Source organism: Magallana gigas, chromosome 5 (assembly GCF_963853765.1).
Source record: "Magallana gigas chromosome 5, xbMagGiga1.1, whole genome shotgun sequence".
Lineage (NCBI taxonomy): Eukaryota > Metazoa > Mollusca > Bivalvia > Ostreida > Ostreidae > Magallana > Magallana gigas.
The window spans coordinates 11363122-11386007 of record NC_088857.1 but is presented as its reverse complement, the minus strand read 5'-3'; the positions used below and the strand labels follow the sequence as shown (position 1 = coordinate 11386007).

Sequence of the window (22886 nt, the reverse complement as noted above, 5' to 3'; positions counted from 1 at the left end):
CTGAATGCTCTTAACTTCTGCTCGTTGTGTTACCCATTGCCAAGTGTGTTGCTAACGCTTAAGGTTATAGAACAGACGATGAACTGCATTTCAACCAATCATATTTCAGTATTGGACATGAAAGTACACTAATAAGCAATGTGGTCTACAGGCCTATTGCAAAGCTATTTTTCTTCAGTTTCCTTAAAAATTAAGACAAAATCCCAAAAACACATGATTAAATTTATTAGCTCTAGTTTGCACAAAGTACATGTATGTCCAGACATTTTGTACTCATCAAGTATCACAGATAACACCATTCTATGTAAGTATTAACAATCAGAAGCCTCAACACAGGTAATATTTGTCTACACTGTACACCAAAAACTCAGTTATACTCTACTTAACACATCATAATATACATATATCAGCTAAGATCACACGAACAGGGCAACTAACAGAACTTGATCTCATTCGTCATCATAATTACTGCAAAACAGCAGATTATTTAGGAGAGCTTTTATTGCACAAGACCATATTATGTCTGGTAATCTAATGTTCCTCAAATTAAATCAAGGAAAAAAATACGATATTAAAGTTTGGGCTTTGGTCAAACAAACTATCTATAAATAATAAATTGCTATCTCAAGAAATTGTGCAATTTCTAGACACATAATATAAAGTAAAACGATGATGGAATGTTGATGAGGATAAGCAGTCAACTTTTTCAAAGAAAAGTTGTGTAGGAACAACAATCTTGAACAAAATATGATAAACGTACAACCAAATAGTTGTGAATTAGTTCCATTATCTCAAAGTCGGTTACATGAAGAGAAAAATTGCAAAATAAATCCTTGGAATGATCAAAGTGCCTCTGTTGAGAAAACTTCTACCTATATATGAATTGAAAAGATGCAACTTTCCCTGTCAGATACATGTTCAAATACATTAGTGAATATGTTAAACATTCTGATACATTTCATTACATGTTCTCTTTATTTTGCTCTAAATACTAATGCATGTGTAACAATAAACTTCTGTTTTGCATTAAAAAGCATTACGTTGACTAGTGGTAGAAATCTTAAGTATACCGGTACATGAAGTATTAATCCCAAATAAATTAAATGACTCTTAAATGAGGACATTTTAACAGTTTTTCTCTGAAGACCTGGGTAAGACTTGTGGCAAAATATTTTAACAACATACATAAAAACACCTTAACTTCTAATAAACAAGCATCTGCAGAAAAAAAAGTCTGATAGATAACAAATGCTCCATGTATAATCATTTGATATGATTCAATGACCAGTTCTAGGATATCACAGTGTACATTGTGGTTCTACCACATAACACATTAAAATCTACAAACTTAAAAAACGTTTTCATATTGAGAAAAAAACCTGACTGTGGAAATAAAGACTAATAAACAGTGCATGATCTAGTCTAGGTGAGCATAAACTGCCCTAGAAATACACAAACATGCACCAGTACATACCTTGTACATACACGTATGTAGACAGGTAGTATTAAGCAGATATAAACATTGAACATCGTTCAGGAGTTTGAGTGGATCTCCCTGTATTTTCATTATACACATATATTCTTACTAAAATTTGCTCTAAGACCTTGGGGGTACAGGGGGTAAGTTTGCTGGTCGTCTTGGAACAGGGGGCATGCCAGTGGCGGGCCCCCGAGAGGGTACAGGGGGCATTGGTCTATTAGGAACTGCTCCATTGTTGGGCAATCTTTGGGTCACTGGTAGACTAGCATTTTTAGCAGTCTCATTTGTAGAATTTTGAAAGCTATTAAAATTGGCCTTAAACTCTGCAAACTGATCCTCATCATCATCTGCAGGGGGAGGGGGTGGGGGTTCAGATGGAGGACCATTAGAGGGCAGGGGTGGTGGTGGCTCTAAAGGGGGGCCTTCTGAAGGGAAAGGGGGTGGGGCTTCTAGAGGGGGGCCATCTGAAGGAAGAGGGGGTGGGGATTCGGATGGAGGAGGGGGTGGTGATTCAGTAGGGGGTCCTACACTAGAGGGTACATTGGGTGGAGATTCAGAGGGAGGTCCCTGATGTGAATATTGCCCTGGTGTGGAATCAAATGATGGAACTTCAGGAGGGCTGAAGGAAGGGCTAGGTGGAGAATTGGATCCATTTTCTGAATGGCTTTGACTACTACCCCATTGGTCTGGGTTACTGTGTGAGGAAGCACTGGAAGTGAGATCCGGGTTGTTGAACACTTGTCGCGAGGGTACAGGGGGTGGAGGTCTATTCACCCTTTGGGGTGGTGTAACTGAAGAGTTTGGCCCCTGATTAAGAAACTGACTAGGTACACTTGAAGTATCAAACGGGTCGTTTTTCTCTACCTGTCCAGCCTCTGATGACAAAGGGGCATCTATTAGATTTTGACTAGCACTTTTAGGAATAGATTTCATCTGCTTATTTACAACTGCATAGGCCTGATCCTCTGGCACATTCTGAGAGGTGGGCATCCAACTCTGGGGTCGAGTGGGTGGAACAGGAGGGGGGCCCCTGGAGGGCTTCGGTTGCCCCACTTCATTGATGGCCATACTCTGTACCTCCCTCCTGGGGGCTGGGACAGGGCGTAGGTCTGCCCGGGGCTGTCCACCAAGAGGACTGTCCCTAAGGCGCTGGGGGGCCTCTGTGGGGGATGTCCCGGGATTCTTATTCCTAGGTACAGGTTTTGGTGCATCTACTTCAGGTTTTTTTGTCTCGGAAGCCTCTTTCTGACTCCTGGTCATTTTATTGTCTGAAATATGGATAGAGAAAAAAATAAACATTTGAATCATGTGGCTTACAATAAATGATGAAAATACATGTACATGTGTGTATGTATGTAAAAATATCTTCATGAATACCAGCTACCTTACAATTTTACTTATGTACAAATAAATCATAAAAACAATGAATGGTTTTAAGGATCCATTATAGAGATTACAGTACATGAAAGATCTTTTAAATACATGTAGTCCTTTTTATTTTCAAAACATAATAGTTAGAAAAAGAAGAGAAAAGATTGATGTATAAATTGTTGTTTCACCAGATTCGGGTAACAATGGAGGGGGTAGTGATGTTCCTCTCCCAACCATCAGCTTCTCAATCAGAGACTGGGCATCCTCTATTGAAGTAGCATGTCCCTGATGGGTCACATTTGTCGGAAGACCTATACTCATTGCTTGCATCTGTAATACACAAGAAAATTACATCTATCAGTTTTCTCAATCCTTTAGATTACTCTATACAGGGTTATTTTTGCCCCGTGTAATTTTTGCCCTCCTTCACTTGCAAACAGTTTCGCTAAGTCTTGAATTCACCCAGACATAGCTATGTTTTATGAATGATAATTTGAGACAATGGAATTTGCCAAGTCTTTTAAATTCCCCCGCTGAAGAGAGCAAATGGGGCAAAAATAAAACAGGGGCGAATTTTTCCCTGCATACAGTATTCAATATGTCAAATCACCTATTCAAAGGCATTATCACAACATCCTAAACATAAGACAGAACTTTATACTTGTATTAAACTGAGCACAATAACCAAATTTTATTCCCTTTCTACATGGATGAGTAATACTGCAGACATAGTTACTATCCATTCAATGGGATATATCGGTATTTCCACCGCCACATTTGGTTGAATTCAATGGTACAAAATTTTACAGAATTGCATTTAATGCCTGATATACACTTGTTTTGGAATCCAGATTACGATAATGGTAAATCACTATATCAAAAAGTTACTTTATTTTTCACATACATTCTGTGATATTTCAAAATGATTAAAAAAGTAACGAATAGTACTCTTACCTTGGTGTCCTCTTGTTTTGTCTTGATTCTCTTGATACTCTGGGAGCTCATGGGCTTTCTCACAATGGGAGGGGGTCTTTTGACATCTACACATACAAACAAGCTTATGTTCATTAAGTTTCAATAATCTGACTTAATGACAATGAATAAACAGTTATTTCAAAATACACATGTTTTTTCAGAAAATGACATATACATGTATTACAAAATTCAAAAACTTATACCATTATCGTTGGCTTTCTCTGCGGTCCCAGTCGACTTGACAGAGGGTGCTTTTGGTCGCTGTGGAGGTGGTGGTTTGGCTGGGGGTCCTGAGGGGCGCTGTGGAGGATTTGGTCGAGATCCAGGCTAAAAAAGTCCATAAAAAGAACAAGGTATAAATCTGCTTCAAATAGATTCAAATTGTCAATACATGTATAATGTTCCATACACATCCCATTGTCAACATACTGATTTCTAGATTCCTAATTAAACACAAGGAATCCATATCCACGTAAAATCACCAGAACCTACTCTTGCAATTTTAAAATCTTACTGTTATATTTTGACAGTTGTGAACTTACTGTAGTCCTGCTTTTACAATTTCATATTGATACAGAATTGAGAAATTTGTGAAATTAGGTATTAGGCTACTGGCCTAAAATAAGCAATTTTTACAATAACTAATCATTTTCTGAGACACTGATCCTGTGTACCTCTTGTCCTGATGTCTTGGCCTGACTGGTGAATGGATCAGGTGACTCTCTGTTGGGGGCTGAGGCTGGAACGGGGGGCTTGTTTATTGCCTGGGGCCTAGGAGGGGGACCAGAGGGTTGGTCTAAAAAGCCATCATCTGAGTACGGACTGAATCGTCCTGAATAATAGAAAGAATTTATTACAACTGTAAACCAACTTTTATTCGCGTGCGAGAAATTTTCATGATGTTAGCGCGAACCAATCCTTTGTCTATAGTTTTTACAGCAATACAGGCTTGGTCGCAAACATTAGTTGTCGCTAACCAGTTTATCGGCAGTTAATCGTGAAATAAAGTCGCCGCGAATAAAAATTAGTTTACAGTATTCAATCAGATATTCATGCAGTCATAGTGAGAGGTATCATATTATTACCTCAAATATACTTTGAAAATGAAAATGTTAGCATCAGGAGGTATTTGGGAATTTTATGATTACTTTATAATTATAATTCTTTTTTGGCACTTTAAAAAGAGGTACACTAGTACTAGACTGGATAATGAATAACACTTTTTATGATTCTTTACTCCTCCAAAAAAAACAAACAAGAGGCCCATGGGCCACATCGCTCACCTGAGGAACAATAGGTATGATAAAGTCAGCTTAATGGAGTCATAATAAAAACAATCTGGACAATGTACAATAATACATGTAGATCCTGTATAAATAAAATCTATTTTCCCCCCTGGATATTCTTATGTTCTAACAGGATGATTTTGTAATGTGCAAGGGGGTCACTGCCTGTGATCCCCGCGGGCCCGTACCGGAGATAGACTGGGATAGCCCTGATTGCTGCCAATATTTACAAGAGCCGACTTTAATCACCTCTCCTGCACATATATAGGGACTCAACGTTACGCAGGCAGGGATGACTGCACAGCTACGCAATTCAACTGGTACCAATGTTAACGCAAGCAGGGATTGCCACATACTGCGCTGGAAAGGCCAGAACACCAGCAGGGATGACCACACACAAGTGCTCCGCTGCATCCACCACCATTACAAGCAGGGATGACCGCACTCGTGTATTAATGCGTTACAGGGCAGCGATGACCGCATACTCTGTATCGTAGGTTAGAAAACATGAAATAAAATGTCCACACACTCAATCTATCCCAACCTGTTCAAGTTTAACCCCAAACAGTCAGTCAATGTAACTCAGTAGACACTGTCCCTATATATGTGCCGGCCTAAAATAATTCATAGTATCTAAAAATTGGAAATCAAAAATAAACAAACTAATCCGTCCTAACCCAAAAATACTTATGCAGAACAACTTATATACATTGAATATTAATTATTGTATAAAAATAATCATCACAATAATTGGATAACAGTGGATGCATTAATTAAAATAATCAAGAATCAATAAATCAAGGGCAATAACTCAATACAGTAATACAAAAAGATTCTAATGAAAAAATAGCTGCCTGCTTCAATTTTATAGTCATATCACATGTTGAGTATTGCAGTTCTCAAAAAGATCCTTTACAATTGTTTATATATGGGATATTTAGCTACATCAAACTCTGAACCTTCTTGTGAGACCAAAGAATTGTCCTGGAGCCAAAGTCTTAACAATTACAAAGAATCATCTTGCTGATTAATTTCTGAGAAGAAGATTCTTAAAGATTTACTCTATATATTCCTATGTAAAACTTTAACACCCCCCCCCCCCCCCAATGTGGCCTCACCCTACCCCCAGGGATCATGATTTTCACAACTTTGAATCTACACTACCTGAGGATACTTCCACACAAGTTTCAGCTTTCCTGGCTGATTAGTTTCTGAGGGGAAGATTTTTATATATTTACTCTATATATTCCTATGTAAAACTTCGACCCCCCATTGTGCTCCACCCTACCCCAGGGCTCATGAATTTCACAACTTTGAATCTACACTGCCCTGAGGATGCTTCCACACAAGTTTCAGCTTTCCTGGCTGATTAGTTTCTGAGAAGAAGATTTTTAAAGATTTACTCTATATATTCCTATGTAAAACTTTAACACCCCCCCCCAATGTGGCCTCACCCTACCCCCAGGGATCATGATTTTCACAACTTTGAATCTACACTACCTGAGGATACTTCCACACAAGTTTCAGCTTTCCTGGCTGATTAGTTTCTGAGGAGAAGATTTTTAAAGATTTACTCTATATATTCCTATGTAAAACTTCGACCCCCCATTGTGCTCCACCCTACCCCAGGGATCATGATTTTCACAACTTTGAATCTACACTGCCTGATGATGCTTCCACACAAGTGTCAGCTTTCCTGGCTGATTAGTTTCTGAGAAGAAGATTTACTCTATATATTCCTATGTAAAACTTTAACACCCCCCCCCCCCCCCCCGCCAATGTGGCCTCACCCTACCCCCAGGGATCATGATTTTCACAACTTTGAATCTACACTGCCCTGAGGATGCCTCCACACAAGTTTCAGCTGTCCTGGCTGATTAGTTTCTGAGAAGAAGATTTTTAAAGATTTACTCTATATATTCCTATGTAAAACTTCGACCCCCCCCTGTGGCCCCACCCTACCCCCGGGGGTCATGATTTTCACAACTTTGAATCTACACTACCTGAGGATGCTTCCACACAAGTTTCAGCTTTCCTGGCTGATTAGTTTCTGAGAAGAAGATTTTTAAAGATTTACTCTATATATTCATATGTTAAAATTCGACCCCCCATTGTGGCCCAACCCTACCCCCGGGGGTCATGATTTCACAATTTAGTATCTACACTACCTGAGGATGCTTCCACACAAGTTTCAGCTTTCCTGGTCTTATGGTTCATGAGAAGAAGATTTTTGAAAATTTCTCGAAAATTTTCATAAATTCCTAATTATCTCCCTTTGCAAAAGGGCGTGGTCCTTAATTTTCACAACTTTGAATTCCCTTAGGCTAAGGATGCTTTGTGCCAAGTTTGGTTGAAATTGGCCCAGTGGTTCTTGAGAAGATGTTGAAAATGTGAAAAGTTTACAGACAGACGGACGACAGACAAAATGTGATCAGAATAGCTCACTTGAGCTTTTAGCTCAGGTGAGCTAAAAACAAACGGGAAGTGCTGGTACATAGATTTTGGGAACTTTTACACTGTAATATTTATAATTCCTGTTTAAATATTTTTTATCATACATGTAACAGTTTCTATAAAGATGACATACCCGACCCATTGGGAGAACTGGGTCGAATCTGGTCCATGCGGGCGTCCAACAGAGAATCCTGTATCTCTGTGTCATCATCTTCCTCTACAGAGAAATAACATAAATTACTGACAATATGCTTCTCTTAGTATTACCTTTCAACTCAATTGTAACAAATGAAATGCTAAATTTTTATTTCTTTTTACACATAGACAAAATTCAGACCTGATTCAAACTCCATGGCAGGCGTGCTGAAGTCCTCGCCCAGCAGACTGTTGGAGAACTGGTTGTAGAGGGGGGTGGTGTTCACCACACAGATCTTTAGCTCCTCCTGTATCTGGGCCTGCCAGTTCTCTGTCTTCAGACGAGTTCTTATTGTGGTCCCATTAATCTAATAGAGCATTATATCCGATCATTTAAACATTACTTGAGTTTGTTTAAACATATTGAGTACAAAAAATCCATCACAATCTAACCCAATATTCAGCTTCTATAAAATCACACACAAGGAGCTACCAGTTCATACCTCAGAGCCATCATAGTTCAAAGCTTTTAATGCAAACTGTCCATTCTTAAAAATCAGCCACAAGTCATTCTCCACAAATCTGCCAAATTGTAAAAAAAAATGAATAAATAAAACCGAAAATCAAAGTAAATATTACTATAAATAATGTGTACATGTAATTAAAATATAGTCATTTGACATTCATTGGCATGAAATGAGTTCAAGGGGTTTACCTGACAAGTACGATTTCTCCAACGTCTGAGAAGAAGTGGACGATGGCCTCCACTAGATCTTGCTCCATATCCTCCGCCTCCACCGACACGATGACAGTGCCATCTGGCGGTCCCTGACAAGCGACCACTTCCTGTAGCTTCTGCTCCTTCTTCTTGTCCTCCACTTTCATCGTGTCAATGTCGTAAAGAGCCAGCACTGGTCTGATGTAAACCGAAAGTGTCAAATAGCAAGTGTCATACATTTATATTACAGAGCAAAAACTGGTCTGATGTAAAGAGAGAGTGTCATACAAATTTTCTCTAACAATAAACAACTAATGGGAATTCAGCCAATCGGAACACATATAGTTTCTTGTTCATAGAATGATTCAGAATTTTTTGGGTCTAAGAAATCATCAAATGTATATGTTTTCACACGATACATACTTGTTATTTTAAATTTACATGTGTTTACCTGTGGTCTGACGTCTTCAGTTCTACTCTGTTGTACAACAACAATTTCCCAGGGTTCCACACTGGTCCATTCTCTAACACTTATTAATAAATTTTAAAACATGAACAAAATTGATGTGTAAGCATTCAACTTTTCTAATTTCCTATTGCCATACTTTGAATAATTAACTTGAAAATGTAATATTTACAAAAGAATTCATTTTACTCATGAAATCAAGTTTTTCTAAGACAGCCGAAAAACTGATTTTTTATCAATTTAAATCAATTCAAAATTCCTTTTATTATAACTGTGTTGTGTGACACAACTTTTTATCTTATTAAGAAAATGTACATGTATCAATCACTCTCAGTACTCTGATTAATTTAGTTCAGAAAAAGTTCTAGGCTTAATTTAGAAGCAGCTGTTTGATATTCAAAATCCATTGCCAATTTCAGATTTTGTACTTTAAATCAATCAAATTCAAAAGGGAGTCCAGGAGAACCCCTTATACTAAATAAATTTACATCTATTTTCCTTGACATTGAGTAATAATTCTCTTAAGAAGGAAGTATTCACTCACACTGTGGCTGATGGTGGATGAGTCGTTTCCTCCTCATCAACACGCGGTCTGTCCACGCGGGACATCGACACTTCTCGCTGGAGTCGTAGTCGTTACAAAATAGATCATACTTGTAGGTGGGGGCAAAGTTGGTTGGCCCTTCATTGAATCCTTTAAACACCTACCAAAAAAGATAACATCATTCAAAATTTTATCATCTTCCTAATGAGGTCAAGAGTGTCTGATTTGCTATGCTCTAAATAAACCCTTGACTTGGGAATCAGATTTTTTTTAAACACTGAAAGATGAAAATTTTATTTAATCTTTATAACATTTTTTTAATGCCATGATCTAATGCAAGATATTCTTTATGCTGTTATATATGAATGCATTATTTATCATTTAATGTACATTTAATGCCATGATCTAATGCAAGATATTCTTTATGCTGTTATATATGAATGCATTATTTAACATTTAATGTACGGTATGTTACTAATATGTTCTATAAATCTAATAGCTATTGAGATACTTTCCTGCTTTTCCACCTATTCACTTACATTTCCAGCCTCTTTCTGGACCTTGAGTTGGTCACAGGCCTGGAGCGCGCCCCAGTTCTTGGCCTCAATCAGACTGAGGGTTTCCTCCCGCGGCAGGTCTATCCGGTAGTTAAAATCACCGCACCAGAACACATAGTCGTGGGACCCTATTGTCCTTCCCTATATTTAATTAATGACAGAATCTGTTACCAAAATATATTCATAGTTTTCATTTTTCAATACCAAATTTTATTTAATTACTAAAATAAAAATTATTATTTTTTATTACCTGTACCCAGAAATTAATGTTTTTCAATTTTTTTTTCAAAGAATCGATATTTCGAAAAAATATCTTTAATAAACATGTATCATTAAAACTAGGTACTTTATTTTAGATAAAACTTCGAAAAAATATCTTTAATAAACATGTATCATTAAAACTAGGTACTTTATTTTAGATAAAACTTAAAATTTTACCATGATCAAATGCATAGGTTACAAAAATATTACTTGGGTATTTTAGATATAGTCATGCATGTTTGATAAGACTATTTAGTGTTACATGAATGTTTAAGATTTTGGTGTACATTCATGTAATTAAATTTAAAGAGAAAGAAAAAAAAAAAATTCTTTAATACTGTACACATTCCTTTTCTTTTTGGAAAATGAAATATTCAAACTTTTTAGAAAGAAAAAGATTACAATGTCTGTATTTTAAAAAAAAAAGATACCAATTTTATTTAATATTGAGGTTTCATCAATATTCATTACTATTTTTCATGGATTTAGTGGATAATTTGAATGTATATTGAAGGGAAATTTTTCAAAACATACTGTATCAATAAGACCATTGGCCATGAATTTACAAATCTTTAAAACTGTGATTTTTATAAACCCCACAAAAGCTGATGCTCATATATATTAATGAAACCAAAGAATATAGAATTCACTTGAAACAACAATTCTGGTGACTGTTGGTAAAGAATTTCTTTGAAAAATACACATGTATAAGCTTTTATATCATCTTATACATCAATATTGGACATTGCAATTGTTATGTCTGTTTTGAATACAATCCTTGGAACATGTCTAACACCATTCGCCTTATTTAGTGTAAGTTTAATTTATTATGTCTTTTTAAAAAAAAATACCTGGTAGATACTTAGGCTCTTGAAATCTTTATAATGTACAAAGTATATCAATGCAGCGATGTTCTTTGTCAAAATTGCTGATAATGAGGAAATAACTTTTTGAAACAGGTTAAAAGGATAAATGATAAATTCTTAAAATTAAAAAAAAAAAAAAAGCTCTGACTGGTTTTACGAATTTGATAGCTCTGTTTATAGATATAATGCTAGTTGTTGGAGTAGGGTAGTAATTCTGCATTTCAAGCATCACCAACAGTTAAACCAAGGAGTGTAACATGAATTCAACAATTAATAAGATGGCATCATAAGAGTTTATTAACTCTTTTTTTTTCTCTATGTGACTCTCTGCAGCAAACAAGAATGACAAAGACCTACTATTCTGATCTTAATTAAGACTCTCACAAACGATCAATTAGTTATTTACTCTGTACAGAGAGGGATGCACGTATCTCTGATAATCAGAAAGTTTTATCATTATGATAACAGTCAGAAAGGCAGAAAATGAGTATAAAAGAATTAATTAGATACATGAAGCTGACATTATTCAACCTTCTTGGTGGTTGGCATGATCTAAAAAAGGATAAAATCACATCAGTTTCTTTCCATTTTCTGAGTTCATGTACAACTTGCATGTACAAGCCAGTAAAGCAACACTGTCATGCACATTCATACTGACTTCTGTTTCCTTACATGCCATCTTACCGGTAGCTTTGAAACTATACCTTGACTTTGAAAAGAATTACCTTCTATCAAGGGACAATTACTTTCAATAAAACAGTAACAAAACAAAAATAATTAAAGGGTTTCAACTTTGATATGAAATATAGTATACAATGTACATGTATTAAAATACAACAACAATTGCAGGTATCTAAAAAACTTAAACACTGAATTGATTCAAAATATCCACATTAAATATATATATTTTGGCTCTAAAATCTAGTTACAAGCATGCATATATAGTATATGTATATAAATCTCGAGTAAATACATTTTTAATTGTATTGATATAAATGTCCACCCATATCTGAACAAGAACAAACTGACTGAAATTTACAAAAAGTAGAGAGGGCATGACAAATGACACATAACATCCATGCTTAGTAAACAATATGAAAGGCCTACCATACACTGCTCCTGTACATTGAGAGATTAAAAGTTTAACTCCAGTCAAAGATCAAAGCAATTATTACAATGTACATGTAAGTCAGAATATCGTAAAGCATGAAACAATTTAGAGAAAAAGGACTTGTATTTAATATAAGCTATACAGATTCTACATGTAATTCATTGTAATCGTAGATTTACATAATTATACATGTACCTGTACAAGACAGAGAAGTCAATATACAAACTGCTAATTGTACTTATTGATTGATTAATTGATTATAATTTATTTGCTACTTGATGGTTTATGATTTAAAATTGTTTCAATATTGATAATCAGATTAAGATTAAGAGTAACGGAACACAATATGAGTGTCCATATATATTAGATTTATTATTGATAACCTGATAAATAAGAAGAAGCAAGCAAAAAACACAGGGCCAGGATTATCTCATTGACCGTACAATATCAAGTAACTCACCATAGGGAAGCAGATTTTGCGGGAGATTTCATGGTAGTCACTGTTGCGATCGTTGACCTGCGACTGACCAGCAGACAAATGGGCGCAGACAAAGCACAGCGAGCTGCTCTGGTACAGGAAGCGAATGGCCACGCCCCCTTTGTTACCTGTCGCTCCTCCAAGTCCTGTTTTAGCTGAATCTGTTGCAACATCCCTATATAACCAAACAAAACTAGAGGTACTGTGAGCAAGCTCATAATTGATACCCCCCGCTAAGAAAAAAATCATAACGCATGTATTTTTGCTATAATAGAAAATATTGGATGAATCTATTTCACTGACCATTTTCTATAAATAACAACTGCTCTATTTTTTAAAACTGTTAATGCTAATAGGAGTAAACAAACCAATTTCTATCCTTTTAATTCCATTTTATTTTAAGTTAACTGTTAATGTTCAAACGAAATCCACATGTCAAGCAGCCATTTAATATCTAAAAATTTTGAATTATTGGTATACTGAGCCCGATTTTTTCCGACATTTTTTTTCCACACATTTTTTTTTCCAAATAAAAATTTCATCGGGGCAGGCCATTTTCAGAGAAACGGGGATGAAAATCTAAAAATAATTTTATGTGGCCTGAGAAGAGCAAGCTTGTGTCAAATTTTAGCTTCTAATATTTCCATTAATACAAGAAATGACACAGACAAAATTTAGCATTTTCGAAACAATGACCTTGAACTTCCTCAATTGACCTTGGGTCAAGGTCATGACACACCCTTACGTCATAAGCAATATTTGTGTGAAGTAAGAACATTCAATGCTTCTCCATAAGGAAGATATGGACCGGACACGAATTTTGCATTTTTTCTGCCAGTGACCTTGACCTTCCACGAATGACCTAGGGTCAAGGTCATGACACACCCTTAGGTCATAAGCTATCTTTGTGTGAAGTAAGAACTTCCAATATTTCTCCATAAGAAAGATATGGAACTTACACGAATTTTGCATTTTTTCTGCCAGTGACCTTGACCTTGCACGAATGAGCTTGGGTCAAGGACATTACACACCCTTAGGTCATAAGCAATCTTTGTGTGAAGAACTTCCAATGTCAATGTTTCTCTATAAGAAAGATATGGACCGGACACAAATTTTGCATTTTTTCTGCCAGTGACCTTGACCTTGCCCGAATGACCTTACGTCATGATCATGACACACCCTTAGATCATAAGCTATCTTTGTGTAAAGTAAGAACCTCCAATGTTTCTCCATAAGAAAGATATGGACCGGACACGAATTTTGCATTTTTTCTGCCAGTGACCTTGACCTTGCCCGAATGACCTTGGGTCAAGGTCATTACACACCCTTAGGTCATAAGCAATCTTTGTGTGAAGTAAGAACTTCCAATGTTTCTCCATAAAAAAAGATATGGACCGGACAGACAGACGGACAGACAGACAAACGGACAGATGGACGGACAAGGTGATTCCTATATACCCCCCCAAACTTTGTTTGCGGGAGGTATAATGATCAACTGTAGTCTCAAGACACCAACAAATTCCTATTAATTTTCCACATATGATCAGCAAAGTACAGAGTAAGTATGCCAAGGTGTCAATACAGACCTTATGAAGGGTGCCAGGTGCGGGCGTATGAATACGTAGAGGATGACCCCCACCAGTTGGACACTGGTCAGTACCACATACTTGTGGTCTCTGGATATTGTCTTCAGTAATTCCTTCTGCCATTCTCTAGCATTTGTTGTACTGTAATTATGGAGTTAGAAAGTTTGAAGAGTGTTAGAACCTTTGCAAATATTATCAAATTACAATCAATCCTCAATAAGAACTCAAACTTTGATTGATTTTGAGTCTAGATTTCTGATATACTAGACATGTATGATAGAACACAGAACCTATCACAGATTTCATTTAATCATTTAAAAGAAAGATATGCTGGCGTTTAAAAGTTTTACCTGGCTTTCATAATATTACTGGCATTCAAATCAACAATTTCTTCAAAGCCAATGGCAAATATATCAATAGGCTTTTCCCAATTTGCAGAACTGTCAACCATCTCTGAAAATCAAGCAATACCAATCCAGTGTAATTCTTTGAAAACCAATGCAATCTCTGCAAACCTCCTCATAGTTTTGAACAAAATGATATAATTTATGGTATCTCTGCTGGGGTTTGAACTACAGTCCTTTGGCATATAAACTAGCACTCTTTCAACTGAGCGAAAGGGTAAATAATGAATCTGGTATGAATGCCCTATAACTTTTACTTTGAAAGTAACTCTACTTTGTTGACATTATACAAACCTGGATTTTTCTCTTTGGTAATGGAAGCAGCATCCAGCAGCCAGTCCGATGCAGACTCGTGTTTGTGTGCGATGCTCCTGAAGTGTTTGCCCCCGTTCACGTTCCACGTACCCACAAAGATCCTCAGATCCTCGACCTCTGTGTAGTCAGGGTAGTCGTTGACCATGGACTGGAGTATGGCAGGGGGCGCTGCAAGTTTTTATCATTTTGTTAAGTTTCAGTGTTAAATCTTATCTTTCAGCAGATCAATGGCTATGAATGATAGATAATTATACGTTGCAAGACACAATGCACTATTCTGGTAATTATTCGAAAATGATCAACACTTACGTGTATATGTTTATGCAACTACAACCTATGGAATATTCTGCTAGTTAATAGTGAACAACTGATACTGTATACAGGGAAATATTCACCCTCATTATATATTTGCCCCTTTCGCCCTTGTTGCCAGCGGGCGAATTAAGGACTGGGTGAATGCCAAAGTCTCATATTATCTTTCTTTAAATATAACTGTGTCTGGACGAATTCAAGACAGGGCAAAACTGTTTGCAAGTCTAGAGGGGCTAAAATTAAACGGGGTGAAAATAACCCTGTATACAGTTATTAGATTTTGCTACAAACAATATATTTGGTAGTTATTTAGAAAAACAAATAATTACTAATTATATTTAGGTACCCACCATGCAATATCCTTGTGGTAAGAAGTGCACGGGCCTTGTCTGCTAACTCTCCTCTCAATGTATTCCCTAGCAATAGAATATCTATTGCTTCCTGTTTACTGTTGTCAAGGAAGTTATTCTGTATGGTACGGGAGGCTGAGCGTGCAGCATCCGAGTACTTAAATATACATATAATCATTAACATAAATGTAACTTTCAGTACCAAATATTTTATAAAATTAATGCAATAACAATGAATTCTGCTGGGATTTTTTTTAACCTTTGATCTGCCCCCTCCTAAAGCACCAGTTCCAGCATAAATTCTGCTGACATGGTCCCCATTAGCACTCCATATTTGGCGGTAAATGTCCAGAAATCTTGACACCATTTGTTGTTTCTCTGCTAATCCTAAACTTTCCAACTGTCGAGGCAGCATCTGGAAATCGATGAACACATTTTTTATTATCAGTTATGGTTTTTTTTAACAGGACTGCAAATTGATGCTAGAATTGAATTGATTTGGAGAGCATAACCACCAGTAATTAAATACAATGTCATGTAGTTTACCTCCAGGCCCAGCATGGACTGGACAGCGTTTGTCCTATCCAGACAGTCCAGACAGTTTGACCTCATTGTTCCTGACTGAAATCTGGAGTAAAACAAGATAGACAAATTCATTTTGAGTGTCTAAGGATGTATCATCGATCTGTTGCTATTAAAATGCCATTTTTGTAAATTAGCCAAACTCATACTGTTGTGTAAACATTTATTTATTTCATAATTAACCAGTGAAAAACTAGCTCAGGGCTATTGATTTTGCGACAGTCTGTTAAAATTATTAAACAAATACCGTATTGGAGACAATAGGATGCTGGTTCAAGGCAAGAAAGATGCAAACATTGTGAAATTTTCCTGAACACAAATAGAAGTTGGTTGACAGTATCAACACAAATAACACCTGTTAGTACCTGTCTCCCTGATTGCAATGCAACAGAAATTTTTGTTACAAACAGAACGACAGACAGAAAGATAGAGAGACAGACAGACACACAATGGTAATACAGTATACCCCCTTCTCCTTTAGAGAGGGGGTATAACACACCTGTTATTACCTGTCTCCCTGATTGTCCACACTGTAGAAGTACCCAAAGTCCACCAGCTGTTTGAGGACCTTCTGTTTCAGCCGATCCAGGTTTTTAGCATTACCTCTACACTCGGTATGATAATCAAAGTTGATCAGTGGAATTCTCTGATGAAATGTGGAGGCCTGGTGATGTTTCTAAATGACATCAAAAGTTTAAAATTTAATTTAAATGTAAATTAATTTGATTTCGTTGAACACTGGCATTACATGCCATATTGCCAATTACATGTACTATTCTACTGGGAGAAAGAATGACACTTATCTTAAAATTTTATTTGAAAAATTTGTAGTTTCATTATGGACAGAGATGCTGGAAATGTATATGTAAATACATATTACATGTAATGTACATACAATGTATCAACATAAAAAACTTTGTGGTTTAAACGAAAGCAAATGCCTTTGTAATAGTAAGCGGAAACTTACATTTTATTAATACATGTAGGTATATACTAGACTTTGTCACAAGAACTCATGCACTTATGCATTTATTAAAACATACAAATTTCATGGATCAAAGTCCACCACAACATTCTAATTACTTCCCTCTCATTGTTATTCCTCTCTTTTATCATACAATACATTCAATAGTGAGTTACCACATAGGCCTGACTCAGCATGTGCTTCCTTTCCTTCTTGCCCTGTAATTTTACAGTGCTATATTCTACAGTGACTTACCACATAGGCCTGACTCAGCATGTGCTCCCCTTCCTTCTTGCCCAGTAGGTTGATCAGTACTTGGTCTCCGTACAGGTCTTTGATCATGTTCAGGTGTCTGTCAAAGGCTGGGGCCGAGGCTTCGTGTCCCCGTGACATTCTCACCCGATGAGAGCCAACCTATGTCAAATGAAAAGTAAATACATGTATCTCTCATCAGAATAAGTTGGTGAAATCATTCACTTACTACCCTTACCACTAACCCAAAATCTTCAAGACTTGGCACAAATAAGAGATCACACTTACATATGTAAAATACCATTACAAATCATTATACCTGGATTCCAGGCTGCTCCCAAAACAAGGGCACAGAGCCTCTAGTCTGAATAAAGGAGGATATCTTCTCATCAAGGAAAACGACCTGAAGTAAAATTTCATTGCAGATATTTTAAAATGATTACAAAATTATTTTATTTACACTTGAACCACTCAATAAAATATTTTTGTCATATTTGTTTTATCTTTATATTGTTTTATTGACTTTTTATTGTACCTGTTCTGTCTCTACAAAATTGGCCACATGGCCATCATCGTTTGTCCCTCTGACGTTGAACCTGGTGCCTGCCCTCTCGCAGCTGAGCCGTGATATCAGGCAGGCCTTGGCCTGTCTGTGAGAGGCGTATATGGTCCTGATCTCCACCCCTCCACAAATCATCTTGAACAGCCATCGATCACAGTCTATTCCAAATCTCTGAAAGTGAACATGCAGCATGCGGTTCCTGGAGGGAAAATAAAAATTCTGTCACCTTGATGTTGTTAACTACCGGTACCTGAGCTATTTTCCCCAATAATTTCCATTCTTAAGGGTATGAATTAATTTACAAAGAGAACACAAAACAACAGAATTGTTACCAAAAAAATCATATATGAATTTTATACGAAACATAGCACAATATAGCTGTATCAGGTTTTTCAAGGAAAGCTTATTGCTCTGCTGAGACACAAACCAGAAGAATCAATTCATCATGTTATTCTACATCTTTACAATTTCACATGTTATGTTTCCCAAACAAAAAAAGTCTAGTTCGTCATAGTTTTAAAGGTATACTGTACATAAATAATGTTTTTAACACTATTTTTGGTATATTAGAAATCCGACCCAAACTTTGTCAGTGTGATGATCTACATACTAGTAAGTTAGAAACTTTCTGCAATTTATACAATTTATTTCAAACACATTTAAAAGTAGCGGTATTGAATATAATTCCCAATTAATTTATTTACTGACAGACCCGTTCTGTAAATGCCTCAGCTTTAAATATTCATTATCACCTGATCAAGTAATGACACAAGCTTATTCAGTATGTAATAAAACAAGAAGTTAACACAAAAGCATGGTTGGCATGCTGGTAGCAGGCTAATGCATTCAAAGACAATAGAAAAAAAACCCCAGAGACACTGATGTTTTGAGTCAAGGGGCCCCTGAAAGTGATAATATTGATGTTTTGTTTCATTTATTCTCTTATCAGGTATGAATTAAAACGGTGATCTATATGTTTATTGGTTTATTGATATTAATAGCTTTTCTTTCGTAACGAAAGTTTTAAAGGAAAACTGGTAATTTTTTTTTTCAACATCAAAAAAGTATTTCACTAGTATTTAATTTTGTTAACAAATTTGCTGTCATTGTTCTTCCTCCCACGCTCTTCCTCTCGATGACCTTTCCCGCAGTCATGCGCAGATTTACACTTACATGAATCATTTATAAATATGCATAAGAACATCTTTATTTCTCCTTAATACATAAATAAACAGAATATTCAATAAATACCAATGAATAACCTTTCTCATTCCTCACAGTGTTTTTTTTTTTACACGGTTCATCACACTGACACAGTTTGGGTCGGGTTTCCAACAAATCAAAAACTGCTAAAAACTGCATACATACCGTTAGAAATCTGCTATACCTATATCATCCAACAAACCATCAATGAAAAACATTTTGAGCCTTGGAATTGTAAAGACGCTTTTAATTGAAAGCTCACTGTTCTAATAAGACTCTTACCAAAAGAATCGATTGTCTGTATCGTGCTCCTGGATCTTTCTCTGTGCACACAGAGTCAGGTCCCACGTAGTCCCAGCCGCTGACCAGGCAAAGTAGAATGTCCCTGAGTTTAGGAGCTTCTTGACCTCTGAGATCCTCTCCTCATCTCCCTGACCATTCCTCAAGGACAGGAAGTGAGTCGACGTGATTCGGAAGATTTCTGAATCGCATATTTTACCCACAGACAAACAACCAGTGACTAGCACTAGGAAAAACACATTGTCTTCCCCTGAAATATAAATGATTTCATGAAATGTTGCCTTGTAATGGATCTCCCCCACAAGTAAATTACACTTTTACAGTATACATGTATAAATAAAACAAAACAAAGGAAGTTTACAGTTTTTATGTTTTATCATGTAAAATAGTTAAAATACAATTTCTTTATTTTAATATACATGTACCCACATATAAAAAATCTATTACTTTAAACAAAAATGCAATTTCCTTTTCATTAAGAAGAATCAGTTTGGAAAAAGTGTACCATGTGTTATAACTACTGAATTAAATCCAAAATAAATTTTTAATTACATACCGACGGCAAAATTCAGAACTCCGAGACATCCATATGCATCCAATATTTTGGTATACTGTTTTTTGACTAGCTCAGCTTCACTTGAGTCTATGAACAAAAAAATCAGAAGTCAGAAAAAAAAATGGACATAGAATATTTTTCAAGTTTATCCAAGAAACCTTGAGCACTTACTACAAGTCCATTGAAAATAGCAATGTTAGGAATATTGGGAAGTACTCAGAGAAATTTTATCAAGCATCAAACCTGTAATTTCCTGCTAAATTTTAAAGCTTTAATTTTTAATTGCTGCTACACTTGCAATGCTTACTGGTAGGATTTTGCCCGTACTTATCTATTTACAACATAATTGATAAAATTGCAGACACCTGTGTTTAAAAGAGTCGTACTTTGATCTATGTATCTGCATTAAATCATAACAAAATGTAATAGCGACTGCAGCTAGCCAGCGCTTTGCAAGCACTCTAACTAACGAAGAGAAAATTTGAACTACTGCTCCCTCTGACATACTGAATATTCTGTCGTCAGATTTGTACCCACAATTCTGTGTAAATTGCACATGGCTACCAATGTCATGTTGTTGTGAGAACAAGGTAAAAATGTATTTTTAAGAATGTCATGCATTTTTAAAAAGAGGTGAATAAATCATTCTGCTTATTCTAAAAACTGGTTTGCAACTAGTTGTTTGAAGCTTTTTTCATGGTAAATTTTTTGGAGCAATGTTACTTTACAAAAATTGTCGAGTGATGTTTGCTCAACAAACGTTACATCACAATATCTAGATTGAGCACATGACCTTTGAAATACTGAATAAATACATTGGCGAATTTAACAGTGCATGTTTCTAATTAATCTGACAGTGAAATTGTGATCAAGTTATTATTGGCTTTGCCCTCCACACGGCCACACCGCAAAATATAAATGTTTATACAAGTATACTGGAGCGTTATTTTTATTCATTTTTTTTTATCACAGTGATGCATCCATTTACTAAACCACGCTTATATGAAAAATATGTATTCATGAGTAATCAATTTATGCTGCACTCGCCCCAACATTTGCACCATAAAACACATAAAATCTAATCATATTTTTAAAATATTTTGATATATATATTAAAACATGAAAGGATGGGGCAACTAAAACTCTTCCTATATAACCCGTTTTCCTAATACAATTAGTCACAGCCTAGTAAATACATTCACTGATGTTCAAAGACCCAAAGGACACACAAGTAATCTAAGTGGTGCTAGTACCCGAGTACAGCATAGAAATCAAAAGGAAACTGTAGAAATCGCTTCTTTCATTGTTTTTCCTGCTAAAGCTGTGAATAACATCAATATCATAAGAGTCTAAATTAGAAAATACTCGTTCAATAATGCAGACAATAAAATTGTGTAAACGATTTGTTTTGTTGCTTATTTTCATAAATCGATTTTTTTCATGATAAGAACAGCAAATCTACGGCATATGTAAAGAAATCCCTCTTACGTAGAACAGCAAGTGCATTGGACTCAAAGAGTAACGATTCTTCATAGTTTTTGTTGTCAATTATAACGCTATACGGGGGTTCCAATTTGTGAAATATCCGGAAATTTTTAATCATCGCCATTTTCAACTTTCAAGTTTCCTCCCCTTTCTGTAATCTCGATCCCGGTGTAAAATGATTGTTGTATTATTTCCTCACAGCATTGTGATATTTTCCTTATTAGCTCATACAACAAAGGAATGTTAAATAAGATAAACAAACCAATGCTTATATACTGCTTCAACTATACATCATTGAGATGACGCCGCTTAAGTAAAAGGACACTATATGTATGTTAAAAAAAGCATTACAGAGGATTTTTCTTTGATCTTACCCTCTGTCTTATAGAAGAAAGAGGGTGTTGCAGAAATGCGGGATTTTTACCGAACGTGAAAATGACCTTTAAATACCCGTAACGCTTAAAGAGTCTAAATTTGTAGACACATTACATGTACGAAGACGACTTTATTAACATAGCGGGTATGTTTTGTATGTAGACAAAATATACACAAACATTTTACGCGCATGCATTTCTATCGAACACGACAACCACCATTTTATTTTATAACTTCAGTTAGGAAGATAATCATAAATTCATTATTTTGGTGTTGACTTATATCAACTTGATTTCTATCATCCAACTTGTTTAAAATATCATTCTTGTGAGCTACATGGATAATTCTGGCTCTTAAAAACCGTCAGAGTTGTAATTATAAACATTGCATGTTTTTACAGAATCTAGATAAACACGTAGTTTAGATTTAAAAAAAAAAAGGTAGAACAAATTTATCCATACATATTATCATTTACATATTGCTTCAACACTGATTCATACTTTTTAATGATTTTTTTGTTTTTTGGTTTTTTTTTAACAACCTGTAGGCCTACACGTATTTTTTATAACGGCATACCCGGTTATTTCATTTAAAAAGAGAAAAACACAACTTTCAACATTGATGGGTACATTAACATTGTTTTGAAAACTTTTGATCAGAAGAAAATGTTTATAATTCAAGATTATAAAGGGGACTTCACACAATAATGTTGAGGGGAAAAAATAAGCACGCATGCAAAATATAACATTGACAAGCGTTTAATGAGATATATTCTGACATTCTGAAACTATCAATGTTCATTACCTTTTCGTGCGATTAAAAGTAAATATGTTTAAAAAAAATTCCAACTGTTCCGGGGTTCGATATTAACGGTAATAGTACCCCCCCCCCAAAAAAAAAGTTATATTTTTTAGAAATATGCCTCTTTGAAACAAAAA

At 35.7% G+C, this 22886-nt stretch overlaps 1 protein-coding gene across 3 annotated transcripts; it reads right to left on the bottom strand.

Moving 5' to 3' along the window:
- Positions 1–208: 208 nt before the first annotated feature.
- LOC105341511 (synaptojanin-1) lies at positions 209–21721 on the bottom strand. 3 transcript variants are annotated; one of them, XM_034452589.2, is made up of 27 exons: positions 21577–21721; positions 20089–20175; positions 19515–19782; positions 18003–18228; positions 17787–17870; positions 17471–17629; positions 16761–16927; positions 16216–16297; positions 15929–16084; positions 15670–15826; positions 14987–15175; positions 14639–14741; positions 14289–14429; positions 12685–12877; positions 12221–12232; positions 9969–10127; positions 9430–9589; positions 8871–8949; positions 8417–8617; positions 8205–8283; positions 7904–8069; positions 7700–7783; positions 4501–4658; positions 4030–4153; positions 3806–3891; positions 3040–3181; positions 209–2748 (listed from the first exon to the last, which is right to left on the bottom strand). In XM_034452589.2, exons 1-27 carry the CDS (start codon positions 21695–21697, stop codon positions 1598–1600), a joined length of 4734 nt encoding a protein of 1577 aa, XP_034308480.2. In that variant the 5' UTR covers positions 21698–21721; the 3' UTR covers positions 209–1597. The 3 variants fall into 3 exon arrangements, with proteins under 3 accessions (XP_034308480.2, XP_034308488.2, XP_065940096.1); XM_034452597.2 differs by lacking the exon at positions 12221–12232; XM_066084024.1 differs by lacking the exons at positions 17787–17870; positions 18003–18228; positions 19515–19782; positions 20089–20175; positions 21577–21721 and having other exon boundaries at positions 17392–17502.
- Between the last annotated feature and the right edge of the window lie 1165 nt (positions 21722–22886).